Source organism: Mauremys reevesii, linkage group 3 (assembly GCF_016161935.1).
Source record: "Mauremys reevesii isolate NIE-2019 linkage group 3, ASM1616193v1, whole genome shotgun sequence".
NCBI classification, from domain to species: domain Eukaryota; kingdom Metazoa; phylum Chordata; order Testudines; family Geoemydidae; genus Mauremys; species Mauremys reevesii.
Genome location: NC_052625.1, coordinates 4,135,553 through 4,150,269, shown reverse-complemented (window position 1 = coordinate 4,150,269; position 14,717 = coordinate 4,135,553). Strand labels below are relative to the sequence as shown.

At 45.3% G+C, this 14,717-nt stretch overlaps 2 protein-coding genes across 3 annotated transcripts in view; one reads left to right on the top strand and one right to left on the bottom strand.

Moving 5' to 3' along the window:
• LOC120402383 (two pore calcium channel protein 1-like) overlaps positions 1-13,595 on the top strand; it is a 31,118-nt gene extending 17,523 nt beyond the window's left edge. For both annotated transcript variants that reach the window (XM_039533001.1, XM_039533002.1), the window contains exons 9-19: positions 1,744-1,945; positions 3,145-3,289; positions 5,183-5,368; positions 6,550-6,614; positions 7,254-7,341; positions 8,127-8,196; positions 8,830-9,049; positions 9,312-9,402; positions 10,147-10,260; positions 11,196-11,314; positions 12,936-13,595. In XM_039533001.1, coding sequence (XP_039388935.1) covers positions 1,744-1,945; positions 3,145-3,289; positions 5,183-5,368; positions 6,550-6,614; positions 7,254-7,341; positions 8,127-8,196; positions 8,830-9,049; positions 9,312-9,402; positions 10,147-10,260; positions 11,196-11,314; positions 12,936-13,081 — 1,446 coding nt within the window. In that variant the 3' untranslated portion in view covers positions 13,082-13,595. The remainder of the gene's footprint in view (positions 1-1,743; positions 1,946-3,144; positions 3,290-5,182; positions 5,369-6,549; positions 6,615-7,253; positions 7,342-8,126; positions 8,197-8,829; positions 9,050-9,311; positions 9,403-10,146; positions 10,261-11,195; positions 11,315-12,935) is intronic.
• A 436-nt stretch (positions 13,596-14,031) lies between these two features.
• TMEM178A (transmembrane protein 178A) overlaps positions 14,032-14,717 on the bottom strand; it is a 156,296-nt gene continuing 155,610 nt past the window's right edge. Inside the window, exon 5 of the mRNA XM_039533003.1 lies at positions 14,032-14,096. The gene's annotated coding sequence lies outside the window, so the exon portion shown is untranslated. The remainder of the gene's footprint in view (positions 14,097-14,717) is intronic.

Sequence of the window (14,717 nt, the reverse complement as noted above, 5' to 3'; positions counted from 1 at the left end):
CAAGTGGGGTTTTGGTTATCCAGTAACCCTTCTTACGGCACAGCTGTAAGGTGCTGGCATTATGGCAAATCTCCTGTTACAGCCTAGTAGTGGGGGTATACTGCAACATTGTTCAGTGGTGGGGGCAGAGAGAGGGGAGAGACCCACAGAGCATCTGTGAGGAAAGTCTCCTCGAGGCAACGTCCCACAGCCAGCCACTCATCCTTTCCAGGGGACAGTACGACTAATCGGTTGCTGATTCTGAACCATCCTTTAGAGCCATGTAATGAGGTTTCCATATGTCACTTAATGGTTCTACTAGCACCCAGAGACCCCATGGCATTAGGCTCAGTAGAAACATGGCCCTGTTCTGAAGAGCTTACAGTCAAAGAAGACCAGGTGGGGAGAAGAGGGAAGCTCTCTAGGCAGGGCCTGTCCCCCTGTTCTGTGCCTGTCTGCCCAGCACCTTGTACCATGGGGTCCTGGCCCATGCCTGGGGCTTGTGGCTGCTGCTTATTTTTATTGCAGTAATGCACACTACAGAATGACTTAATGCTGCTAGTGCCACAACCACCACTTGTTTTGAATTCTCACAGTAAATGCCCCGTGTGTGCGCTCATCAATAGACTGGATGCAGTCCTCTTTGCACACTGTTCCTGCTAAACATTAGGAAAACCTCCCTTCCAGAATGTGTCTACTTGGAAGACAGCTGCCACCCAGCAGCAACTCTGCATAGTGTGTGTTTGCTCTGTAACATACCCTTAAGGCACTGGCAGGAGGACAAAGCAGAGGATGCAATATTCAATCAGAGCGGCGTAGATCTTCCCTCTTCCAGTAGCACCCACCACATTCTGGGGTAAATGAGGACACGATAAGCATGTCTATTGCTTGCCATTAAAGGGCTAATGCTAAAAGTTCCACTGACCTTTCATAAACAGACTAACCTTCCTCTCTTGTACACAAGGTCTCCTGCCAAATGCACTAACAGGAGGCCACAAAAACCATCCTTGCATGCTGTCTGCTGGGCAAACTGCCTAGTGGAGGTAGGGCATGAAGTTGGCTGCCTCTTCTGCCCAAATTCCGGGAGCTTGCTGTTGGCAGGATCATCTCCCATCTGTGTACCACAGAAATCAGATGGGTAGCTGCCACTTTCCAAGGCCTCACTTGTTAGTGTTGATGTGATGTCTAAATCGATTCCCTTCTCTTCTACTCCAACTTGAGGGCCTTCCAGTCCATAATAAAGCCCTTGTGACTCACCCCTCCATGCTGTTCATTACATACCAACACTCTTCCCACTCCCCCAATTGCACACCATCCTTCAAGGCCTAGTATAAGCCATCTAGGTTTTTAACCTGTTAAGAGGTGTCCCATGGGAGCAAACTGTTGCTATGGATCCCACCTTGATATGTCTGGGAAGTTTTTGATAGACTGAGCAGGAAATAGGGGCTAGTGACCACTCTACAGCGGAGGACAGGGCAGGACTTTCCTGGTAGCCTGCTGCAACTGCTCCACAGCTGGCCAGATGAGTCACTCTTGACTATTGGTCATTCTCTGCTTCTCCGGCTGAATGGAGCATTGTCAGCTGGGAACTTTTGCTCTCAGCTCATTTCCTGTAGAGTCCTCCTTGGCAGTCTAGTATAGAAATGCAAGAACAAATCTGGCATTCACGAATATCCCAAAACTACATTAAGTTTAAAAATAAGTGGGAGATGGGAGGGAAATAAACCCACCCTCTGGGTATCTGAAATCCATTGTCTCCTCCAGAATGAGATCCGCAAACTTGCTTACATGAAGCGTCACAAGATGATAGAAGCCTTCAACATCCTAAAGGTCAAGGAGGGCACAGAGTATGTTGTTCAAGAAGCCCAGTGGAAGGAACTCGTCAGACTAGTGGCCCCAGATATCAGCACTTCCCATCGAGAGCTCCTGTTGAGAGTATCCGATGAGGAACAAAAAGGTTATGTAGGTGAGTAGCAGTAAACCAACGCTTGTTGGGGAGGCATTACTGAAGTAGGGGAGGACCTTTTTGGCTTAAGCAGCGAGATCTGTATTTTCAATGTACCATATGTAATCAACCTGAAGTGAATGCTGAAAATCTACCCATCCGGTCACTTGGCTTTGTGTGACTGGTGACACACTCAACCAGGCATATCCTGCTACCTCACTTATCTAAGCTTGTAGCATTCAGTTTCTTTTCACACATTCTTTCTACTTAATTGTAACACTTAGGCCACTTTGTTTCCATGCACAGAGTGTCTTGGAGCCTTCATGACCTCAAATTTAAAACTCCTACATGATAAATGTGTAGGAGACTCTCCAAAGATGTTTGGCATAAAAAAAACTCTTTCCATACAGATGAGTAAATCTGATTTTTGCCATGGCTTTATCAGGGATATAAATTCTCCTGCCGCCAGGCATGAGCCAGACTCTCAGTGAAGGGGGTTAAGAAAATAACCTGTGACGGGGGGGAAGTTTTCCTGCTGTGGGGTTTCTCATGCCTTCCTCTTGAGCATCTTGTTCTACCCACTACTAGAGACAGGATTTTGGGAAAGATGGAGCCCTCATCTGATGCAGTCTGGAAATTCCTTTGCACTTTAAATGTGCTTTCAGATTTCCAGCCTCTGTCTAGGAACAAATCTACAAGGGGGGGCTACTAAAAAGCCAGCATTTATTTGTCAGCAAATTCCTCAGTTATCACCTGTTAAATAGAAAAATGTTTTATTTGCAACCACTTAAGCAATCCCTATTCATTAACATAACTGTGGATGTGTGATCTGACCACTACGTGTTTGCCTAAAGATTGGCCTTCTTGATGAGGTTTAAAATTTTCGCAAGTAAGGAGTGAAATGAGTCCTATAGATGTGATTTCTTTCTTTCTCTCTTCCCTCCCCCCGCCCCCCCAGCAAGTCTCTTTACAACTTCATGCCACAGCTCCCTGCACAGGTGAAGAGGGCTCCTAGCTAGTATGAAGCTAGCATGGCTGAAGGAAGCTCCCTTTGTGCCTGGGGGGTCGAGTCCTGTGTGTTCTCTGTGTGTTGCAGTGTGCATGTGGGCAGAGTGAAGTACAGTACTGCTTTTTCACATAAGGCCTGTATTTCTGCAAATATGAAATGCTGCCATTTATTATGCATGTAGGCTAATTGGCATCTTTCCTGTCCACAACAGACAAAAAATCTTTTGTGCGTCTGGCAGACCTTCTGAACATCCAGGTGATTGCAATGAGGATACAAACCCACCCCCTGGAACACTGGATGCCCCATGTGTATAACTCAGCAGTGAGCCTATTCGTACGTAGCATGGTTCAACACAAGTAAGTCTGTCTCTGCCCTCACAATGAGCATCTCATAATGATGCTGCAAAGCAGCATTTACCTCTGGACAAGTGTTCACCTGGATGGCAGGCTGGAAAATGCCAGCCCTGCAAGGGGAATGCTACAGGTGGGATTTTTTTCAGAAGTGCGCAGTCTTAGCATAACTCTGCTCCCACTTGAGTCAACAGGAGTTTGATCCTTAACTTGAGTAGGAGTTAGACCAATGCTGAATGCTACTGAAAACCCCCATCTTCACGTTCCAGTCCCTCTAACTCAGTCGTGCTATAAGCACTGAATGATATCACAAGTATTCTACAGCAGATCTGCTGTATGTTCTGGCTTGAAAATAAAGTCTTGCTCAAAAGGAGTCTGAATTCAGGTATGAAAACCTATAATGACCCAGCAGTCTCTGTAGTAAAGTGGTATTGCGCTCGGTTTCACCGACCTCTATTAAATTGGAATCAAGAGCTAATTTAGGGCTCAATCTGATGTTTAATTTTCTCCAATTCCTTTCTACTCTTCTGGGCATCTCACATCTATTTATGAGCACTGTTTGATTTGATGCAGACTGAACTTCCAACATCACTGAAAGCTAGATCTTGTCAACAACTGAATATACACACTTGCAGTAACTGGCTTCTCAAATATAAGGTTAAGTTACATCAACTCTCCTAAATTCTCCATCGGGGAAAAGGCTGTTTAAACTGAAACACTGGCTGATATATGGCAAAGCTGGTTTTGTAACTGGGAAATGGGGATGTGGATGGGAGGGTTGTGAGGCTTTCTTGGAACATCCAGAACTGTATGTCGCCTTGTTATCTCTCTGCCTCAGCATCAAAGAAATCTGCTGGTGCTAAACTCTGACAGCTCCCTGCCACTCCCAGTTTAACTGGCTCCATAGATTCCTCAGGACTCTGCCAGGCTTAACTTTGCCTTGCAGGTTAGGCCTTGGTGTGTATCGGTTCCGAAACTGGAGAAGTGTCTCCCTGCAACATCCAGTCCCGTTGCTGGACACTCACAAATTAGCAAGTTCACTGTCTCCTTAGAGACCGTGTACACACTAGCTTGCTTGATTTAACCAGGAATTCACACTTTGCTTAATATAACAGCACTGATTTGTGCTTATGATAAAACAAGAAGTTTATTAACCGAGAACTGAAAGGAAGACTAAGCAAAACTAAAAGCAGAAATGGTTACAAATATGACAGATGTATAACACTCTTCAAGTCACTAAAACTTAACCGGCTACAATCCTTGACTAAGATAAGAAAGCTATCTAAGGCACCCGTCCAGCAGCACCCACCCGCATGGTAGGGGATCCACCATTCATGGATACAAAGAATGCTGGCCCCCGAAGTGATGGATAACAGAAACATCTTTTTGCGTCTCCTGATATTCACCAGAGTCAGGATGAATCACTGGGGTGCAGATGGGAGTGTGTTTCCATGCTGATTTCAGAACCTCCTATTAATTTGTTCTCCCTGTTTTTATCTCTGATGCAAATGAACTGCCCATTGAACATGGTCATGCCAGAGACAGTTCCCATTAGAGATGGAGGTAACTGTCCTTCCTCTTGTCTGGAAGAAAACCTGGTTTTCTGTTTGTTTGTTTGTTTGATCAGACTTTAAAGCATAGTATCAGCAAGCATCTGTAATTCCTTATCTAATGTTTAATATATATATTTTGCAATGATATTAATGACTAGTGTGCCTGGCTTTCATTTGAAATCTTAAACAACATTCAGAACTACACAACAGTGCGGCTCTCTGCCAGTTTGCACTGAAGGGCTCTTAAGGTCACAGCGGAGGCTTCTGAGGGATATTTTATATATTTTAAACCTTCATAGGCAGGAGCAAACAAACTCATTTTTTTCCCCCCTCCCACTTCTTGCAGGGGCTTTGTGTGGACTTACGATGTAATCATTCTAATAAACGCCGTATTCATTGCTTTGGATGAGGAAAACCCCTTGATTTCCTATGCAGAGTGGGTTTTCCTTTCTTTATACATCCTCGAGATCCTCCTGAAAGTGTATAATTATGAACCCAGGGCATTCTTTGCAAAGACCCAGTTCTGGAACTGGTAAGTAGGGCGCTGAGTTGCGGTGGTTTGAGGGTAGAGGGGATATAGGAAGAATGTCTTGCAACTTTCTTCTCTTTGCAGCCAAAGGCACTTTTTACATTCAGCCTCTTACTAGAATTAGTTTCTTCTTGTAAAAACAACCAGCACTAGATTAGTAAAGTTCATACTTGCATAACCAGCATATAACTAAAGCTATTGCAAATGTGAGATGGCAAGAGAAATGCTCTAAACTCAAACTGGAGTACAAGATTAGAAAACTGGACTGGTTTCTTGGTACCAGAGTGGGGGCGGGGGGTGGTGGCTTGTCTTTAAAAAGGAATGTACATTTTCAACAATTGGGTTTGTGCTGCTTTTTTTTTTAATACTACTGCAGGAAGGTCTGGAAGTGGGGTGATAGCTCTTGTGTGTATCCTCTTTGCCCTAAAAATATTGGGGCTGTCACTGACTTGCCGGCAGATCCATTGGGGCTTGTAGGTATAAGAGCTTTATCATACTTTAAGTCCCACCCCACTTTTGATGTAAATACCTGTTAATAGAAACAGCTGTTAGTTCCACCAGTCAATACAAGAATCCCCTCACCCCTCTCATTAGCTGGGTGGTTCTCCCCCTGTGATACTGGAACCCACTAGTTTTCCAGTTGTCCAGAGACTTGTAGCACAGACTGGGCCTGAAATTCTAATGTAAACAAAGTAGTAAAGAACATTCTAGGTCTCTTATCCACTGTAAAGCAGCAATAACCAAAGAAGTGTAAGCCATTCTCCCCCCACCCCCACCCCACACGCACACCTTGCAGGTCATCTTTGCAAACCATATGTCCAATGTAGAAACTTTGCTTAGTCCTGGATGGCTGTTTCAGTGCATGAAGTAACACAAGGAGCCTTGACTGGGGCTGGGGCTGCTGTGCTAGGCGTTCTGTACAAACTCAGAATAAAATACAGTCCCTGCCCCCAAAGAGGTCACAGTCCAGCCGTTTAGGGCCCAAACCTGCAAACGCTTCAGCACATGAATAGTTCCTCTGGCTTGGTAGGAATCCTTGTGTGCTTAACTTTAAGCACACGTTTGAGTGTTTGCAGACTAAGGCCTTGTATTGTGTCCATCACTATTAATATCTAAATGCCTGCACTGCACTTCCATGTGCAATAGAATTATCTGTGTAATAGAATTCTTTCCATCAACACTAGGTTTGATACCTCCATCATTATTGCTGCTCTAATAGCTACGATTCTCAACGCTTCACTTAAATCAGGTAAGAACAGCATTACACTTTAAACCTTCTGTGGCATTAGCAGGCTGTTAATTTCTCAGGCACTTGTAGCTTATGTGGTGGGCTTTTTGTTTTTCTTTAAGATTTATCTCCTAATATTACTCTCGACTCATGGTTTCCATTGAAACTTATGAAGAATTCTGCATGTTTTGGGGAAGTATAAAAAAACTTAAATAACAATCGGGGGAAGAATGAACCCATAATCTGTACCCTTTCAGTAGGTAACATTGTTTAGATTACAACATAGTTTGTGTTTGTTCCAGCTATGTATGTAATAGCGATGAAAGGTATCCATTTAAATTAAATACTACCTCTTATGTTGGAGGGGGGCAGAAACAAACCCCTTTATTTTGGGTTTTGAAATACAAACCACCCATCCCTGTCAGAATCTGAAGTGTCATGTACCGGAATTGTGCACACATCTTTGAGGATGATAGAAATAGAACATCTTGTGATGCACAACCATCTCAGGGCTCTGTCTCATTCTGCTATTGTACTGTGACTGATGGGGGACGCTTTCTGTGCTTTGCCTAGTGGTTTAATTAGCCTTTGTCTTAAGCAAACAGGGAAGTATTGGAGATCATGTATGCTAAAAGCTGCTGGTGCTGCTTTCTTTCTCAGCAAGTCAATACAACAGCCAGCAAGTGCTGGATATTGTCTTCATACTGAGAGTCCTCCGTCTCATCAGGATTGTGGATAGCATTCAAAGGTAAAGAATGTAATGGGGCCGTAGCCCTCTACCACTGCATTGAGCTGATCCAGAGGCTGGCAGGGGACCGGGTCTCCCAGCCAGCTAACCTCTGCTCAGCTGAGTAGATCGAGCCCTTGGTGACACACACAAGCAATACTGGTGTAGCTGGCTGTATCCATGCTGCCCTATGGTTTTACAAGGGCTGCACAGCTTTACAAAGGGGTTTTGATACCAGGGTAGTTATTCCCATATGGGAATGAGACTAAGTTGTACTAGAATAAGGCACCTTTATTCTGGCATAAACTCCGTCCTTGCTAAAGGATTTTACCACTACGTTGGTGACACATCATCCCCAACCCAACAAAGTTTGTACCAATGGAACTCAAGTGTAGACCAGGCTTAAGGGCCGCTAGCAGCTTTCTCCTCAAACAGGAATAAGCCCCACCACTCACTCAGACACCTAAGTGAGAGCCCACTAGAGCAGACCAAGCACTGCCCCTATGAAATGGGGAAGCCACACAAGGCTGCCCAGCAGCGGGCAGGCAGGCAGACGGTGTTAAACAGGATCAAGCCTACACCCCAGCCCCATTCTGCATTAATGTGGGACAGTGGCACCAACAACCAGCAGAGGCAAATGGGCCAGTGATCTCTCAGAGATCTGCCACCACTTTTCTCTCTCTCACCCCTGCAAAACAAAATGGTGCCTCTTTGAACAATAGAGTCCCCTATCAGGAATTCCTGGAATATCTCTTTAAGTAAACATCTGAGCCTGGGGGGCGGTCTCATGAATTGTCTTGTTCTAGATTCCGGGTCATCATGAATACGCTCATAAACATTGTGCCGACGATGCTGACCTTTGGAGGGCTGGCTCTGGTAAGCAACCTGGACACTAACTCTGAAGTGCAGCAGTTCCTGCTGTAGCATGACCTTGTTTTCCTTAGAATTCCAATTTTTATCTTCAAAAGGCGAACTATAAAGCTTCAGAGCGGTCACTCTCAGGCCAGAGTCAAGGCTGTATGTGTGGACCTGAATATTTTCAGGATTATTTATGCATAAAGCTATTTAGCAGGATCTGGTTCTCCCTAGCTGCCAGTCCAGGATATATAATATTATAATCTGCTTGATGCTGCTGTGCTTTTCTCCCCTCCTCCACCCCCAAAATAATAAAATTAGATGATAAATTGGAAAAACCCACCTCCATCAACTTAGATTCCAGTTCAAAATTCTTCTCCCTCCATGCTTAGTTTATTTGTATTCCTTGTATGGAATCACTACTTCCTGGACTAAGTCTCTGTTAATCTTCTAGTACCAGCCATCCTCAAAAAGTGACTTGGAGAGAAGCCAGAGTTGGCTTAAGAGCCCCAGTATTTAGGTAGAGAATCTGGGAAGTGCATCGTGGAATGTGCATTGGGGAATTTGATAATGGAATCCTAGATGCTTCTGTACTCTGCTGGGTAAAGCTGTCATGTGACATTCCCATCTATGGGAATGGGTCTCTCTCCCTAGGTGGTTTACTACATGTTTGCTATCATCGGCATGGAACTATTCCAGGGGAAAATCCAGTTCTTTCCCAGGAATTCCACTGCCCATCATGCCCTGGAGTGCGGAAACCCTGCCTTAAAAGATTCTCTGTTTGCGCGAGCCAAATACTGCAAGAACAACTTCAATGACATCACATCTTCATTCGTTGTTCTGATGGAGCTAACTGTCGTCAATCAATGGCATGATATCCTTTCCGTATCTATAACACAGGGTCCGATCCAGAGCCCACAGAAGTCAATGGAAAAACACCCCCACACCATTGACTTCAATGGGGTCAAAATGGAGAAAGAAATGAGCTCTTAATTCCCTTCAGTAAAGTTTTTAACTAGGAAGTGTCACCAAGGGAAGCTCAAATGTGTCTTGTCTTGTCGTCATCCTGACTGTCCCAAGCAGGGTGTTCTCAGCAGGGAGACGTTCCCTATCTGTCCTAGTCCTTAACTTTATACTTCTTGCCAATGGGTTTGCCCTGGTCACTCATCAGGCTGCCAAGCTGTACTTCATTGCCTTCCACATTGTGGTGGTGATCATGATCATAAAGTAAGTTCAGTGACATTTCCATCTGTTTGGGGGCAGGGAAGCATGGGGCTGAGAGCCACAGCAGGCTGAAGGCCTGAGGTAATATGTTCATGAGGCTCTTACTGCCTGGTGGCTGCAGCTCTGCTGTGTGGTTGGGCTGATACGCTTGGGCTCTGGGTTACCGTGGTTTCCCTGCAAATGCCTCCCGCTGATGGATGCATGAAGAGGTACTGAGACGGGGGACACCTTACAGATGAAAAGGGCGATTTCTCCTCCTTAGAAGATGGAACTGACACGGCAGGAAGGAATGCAGGATTGTGTCTCCCCCACGGAGGAAGGATTGGGGATGCTTTGGGGAGGGGAGAGGCAGCAAGCCCTAAATGAGTCTCGTGGACAACAGCACTTAACTCTGTAAAGTGCTGCTTTGGGCTGGAATCTTAAAGAATAAGAATTAAACTGTGTCTAGGTGCAAATCTAACTGGGACTCTGCGGGTTCCTCCATCCCTGTTCACTGCCAGGCCATGAAGACATGTTGGGGGGCGGGGGGGTGTCTTTGGCAAATAGCAAGGGTTATCTATTGCTCTGGGGGCATTTCCATGGTATGTAGGCACTAAGAGATGTGTACTGATGGGCCATGAATTCCACAGTCTGCTATGGCAGAAAACTATTAATAATGCGAGGGCTTGTTCTGCAAAAACATTGGGCATGTTACTAATAAAAGTCAGGATTATACAAACAGCATGTCTTTCCCCTCCCCCCATTCAGTATTCTCATAGCATTTATCCTAGAAGCTTTCTTTGTGGAGTACTCTCTGGAAAAGAGTGAAGTAGAAACTGCCATTGAGAGGAAAATTCAAGAGCTGGGAGTAGGAATCCAAGAGTAAGTAAACTACAGGGGAAAGGTGGTACTTTGGAGGTGGGTCTCTCAACACCTCCAGTTACTGAGGGAAAGTGTAATGGGATTGTCCTTAGTGATGTGCAACTGAGAAATATAAGAGTTGAGGCATCTGATCTAGGTTTCCAGAGTCTCCTGGGTGAGTTCAGTTCCATTTCGTAGCCTCCCCACCATTGTGGTGATCAGATGCCTTTGAAAAGGAACAGGTGACTCTCTTCTGCATAGGCTTTCTTACCTACACTCCTCCCCTTTCTCTCACATTCCCTCCTGCGCGCACACATCCGTTGCCTGCCTTTGGCAGAGAGGGGTGTTCAGGGAGCTACTTTAGTGAAATCAGTAAAACAGCCTCTGGCTGCTCTAGATACAGTATCTAGAGCAAGTCCGATTTCCCCGATTAGACAGGCTGCAGTGGGCATCTGGACTCTGACTGAAAGGTGTGATGTTAGTTCCTTTAACCCTAGCCTAGAACGTGGCTTGGGCAGAGGAGTGTGAGCTCAGGCAGCTGACTTGGCCCATAAGGGGCTAACAGCTAAAATGAGACTTTCTCTGGACAGACGTCTCTGCTAATTCCCAGTTGCAGGGTGGGAGGCAGACAGGCACCTGCTCCTTGCTGTAAGAGGCCGGCATTTCACTGACCCGTTGAAAGTCTGTCAATAGCAGCAGTTGGTTGTATGTTAGAATGGGAAAAGGTTGCTTTCTCCTTCTCCTTCTCTCCTGACAGAGGTGTGGGGGTTCTGCTCCATTGATTCTGAGCCATGCTCCGCTTTGCATGCAGAGTGGCCTTTTGGGGGAGGGACTGCTGGGACTCCAAGCCCCAATAGCAAGAGCCTGGGAGAGCCAGTCCAGTCCATGGACTTGTGGAGAGCACTGGAGTGCATTTTTAAGTGGCTTCATAGGGATATATATTTTTTTATTTAAAGGGAAGAACTACGTGATGGTAAACTAATAGACAACATGGAAACCAGTGAGAATGACCTTGGAGGGGAAGAAATAACCAAGAAAAAGTCTAAAGGGCTGATGTTTAAAATAGCTTCTAAAAGTAAGTCCATTCCCAAAGGCTCTTCTCGGGGGAACAAATCCACTGCTGAATTCTCTGCTTGTCTGTCAGGTCTCTCTTGAGATTACAAATATTCCAGGGTGGTGAACTGCAGCTGGAAGACCCCTGGGGCTGGCAAACAGATTTACTGAATTGCTGTGAATTGGCATGAATCGGCCCACAGCAATGAGTCAGTGAGTGCGCCCTCACAGGCTATTGTGCTGTGTGTGTTTTAGGTGCAGTGTGCTTCTACCCAACTGAGCCCCTCTCCAATAGCCTACTCGTGCACAGTCGCCATTACAGGATGGCATGTTAACTTGACCATTTAAAAAAGAAAGCGTAGTAGGACTCTAGGAGAAGCCACTCCTGGTGAGATGAGCTGTTCAAAACCTTAATTCTCCCCTGATCTCCTCAAACACAGATTTCCAGGGCACTCCAGGTCCCAAGGCAGGCAGGGGAAGCTGATATAGGTGTAGCTGTCTCTCTGCAGCTAAAACCCACCTAGAGACTTCATCAAAAGCCCCTTTAAATGGCAGGCTGGGATCAAGGAGTCTCTTTAGGAATATTTCCAACCCGCGGATATCTTCTCGTCCATGAAGTATGATGGGCACTGGCAGTGCTTAATTTTTGTCGGGGCTCTTGGCTTGGCGGTTCATAGCCCCGGCACCTCTACGCTTGCTGCGTCAGTTATGAAAGTAAAAAATTGCTTGAGCCCCCAGCACCTCTTTCATCTGAGCACGCCCACGTTTGTGATTAAATATGGCACCATCAGGCCCAACAGCCAATCAGAATGCATTTTGGGGCTTTTGGCATCCCCAGTCAGATTCTAATAGTGTTTATGCTGTTTTTATTATAGCACTTTCTTTGTCAAGCTTCCGGGCTTTACAGCACAAGCTCGTTTCCTGCAGTAGCTACTTACACAAGGAACAGTCTTGGTGGTTCAGCTTCTCCAGATGTTAGAAAGCCTCTTTGTTGCTGTTTTCTCCTTGTATCCACTTCACTTTTATCCTGGCTGAGGCTCTTTGGTAACTCTTTGCAACTCTTACCGCTTGGTTTAATGCTCATCCTCCCCTCCCAGAAACTCTCTCCCTGTATCTTGGCTGTTTCCTAGTGAATCCAGTTGAAGCTCACTATAAGCCTGGAGTCCCTGTTTAACACACAAACTGATTGAAAGCCTGAGTCTAGAGGCCTCATATGGAGCTCCCTACTTCTTCAAGTGCTCTATCAAAACTGCTTCATTTAAAAAAAAAAATCCCTTGAAAGGGCAGCAGTTAATGAAAACTGTTTGATTTTTCACTGTGGATTTGTTCAGGATGTTCAAATAGTTATTGGCCAAAGTACTAGAAAATGTGTTGTAGGGACCAGTCCTACAGAGGGAGGTTCTCACATGTATGTTTTTTTACATTGGTAAATAACACATGCTGATTGAAAGAGCTGCCTTTGTTTGTTGGGGCATGGGGATATAAACCGGCAGGGTAGACACCTCAGTGACTTGTCACCCAGTGAGGAACAGATCACCAAAATGACTCGACCACTCAGCTTTTGAGCATAAAGTAAATCAAGGGACTAGCTAACTAGCCTAGGTCAGTATAGAAACTAATGTATTTTTTTTTTCTTTTCTCAGGGTACAGGACAGTTGATGCTTTGCTTCAGCGTATGTTTGAGGCAGAGATACTACCAGAAGATGATGGCCCATCAGTGGAAGAAATCTTAAACCTCTCTCCTGCTGATGTTTACCCAAAGAATCCCACCTTTGACAGCGCTGCATAGTGTGGAGAACAGAAGGGAACAGAAGTGGAAACACTAGCTGTCTCTATTACTACTTAAGAGATCTCTGCTCTGACTCCAGCTCGTACAACTTTGGCACTGTCATGTACAAGATCCTTAGAGTTTTAGAGCAAGTCTGCACAATGATGCTCTTCTGCACATTGGACAGGTTATATTTAAAGTGGCAGCAAACTGGTCGCACGCTGGGTCAGATTTGGTCAGTTTTACCGGGAGTAAAAGTCCACAGAAATCCTGGAAAGGAAAGTATTTCCTAAAGGGAAAGCTCATGGAGTGTTAAGAAAAGTGTGTATCTTACTTAGAGATCATGCTACCTAAAACTATTGTAGCATTACATATATTGTTTAAAACTCTGACCTTGTTAAGGAATATTTAGCTACTTATAACTGGAAACTTTCTAGTACAGTGACTTTAGGTGCATTACCAGTCAAGACTATGGATAAATGTATAAGCTAAAATAAAAATGATTCAAGAGCCAGTTTGCAGTTTAGCACAAAGACACTACTTCGTGTGCTATTTCACTCGCCCTTGCCAGGACCTTTGTTCAAAGGGCTAATTAACCATGGCAGCTAAGTCGGGGGTGGGCAGAGGTTGGCCAGTACCTTAACCTTTCTCAGCTGCTAATATTCCACAGCTGTGGGCAAATCCAAATTGCCTGAAACACTGTTCTTCAGAGGGGTGTGTGCAGATGAGCCTCTCACTCATTCTCTAGAGGCTCTACTTTTATCAGAAAAGGCTCTAGCTGTTCTGGTTGCAAAGAAATAGTCATGATCTCCAGACTTAATTGATGCAGAGATGTCTGCCTGAGTTTGCAAAGAGCCTCAAACCCTTCTTTATTAAAGCACATGAGGAAGTATCCCGCTGTAAAGAGACACCTACTCTACTCTGAGTAAGCAAGCACTCACTTGGGGTAAGCCTGTATAAATACAGTGTTGGTGAGAAGGAAGGTATAGTTGGTTTCACTTTCATACAGGGGCCACACAGCTTTCCAGGACTTGCCCTAAGAGTGGAAGGAAACAGGAACAGGTTCTTCACCAGTAGTTTGTGGAGGGAGTTGCCTATGTACATTGATGCTTGTGGGATGGGGGAGGCACTCACCAACTTTGGGTTCTGTCTGGCAATGCACAATCTCCCTCTTCTACCCCCAAACATTTGAAGTTACAAAAGGGGACAACTGGTCCCCGAATGCCTCTGTTCCTTCTGCTAACTCACAAAGGTCTGAGCCCAGAACAGTGCCCAAGGGCAAGGAGGGAGGCTGGTGAGATTGTGCAGTGCCGTGCTTTCATGCTGCAGTTGCAAATGAAGAATCCTTACATCTCTGGGAGGGGGAAGGAGGAGGTAGTGCTCACAAGGGCAGTGTTAGGAGCTCTGTTCAGAGTCTGGAGGCTTAACCTGGGAGCCAGAAGCTGGATTGCCTTTCACAGCAGTCTAGCGAGAACCAGGAGGGGTGCTCGACTGGATCTGTGACTACCCTATCACTAGAAAGCAGGCTGTAATGATTCACATTCAGCTTTGAGTTACACCACCTTCAAGAGAGAACCCAGTTCTAAGCCCCCTAACTTCTACTCAACACAAACACAGTGTTCGCAGAGGGAGGTGTTTTACTACTGAATTGTAGTTT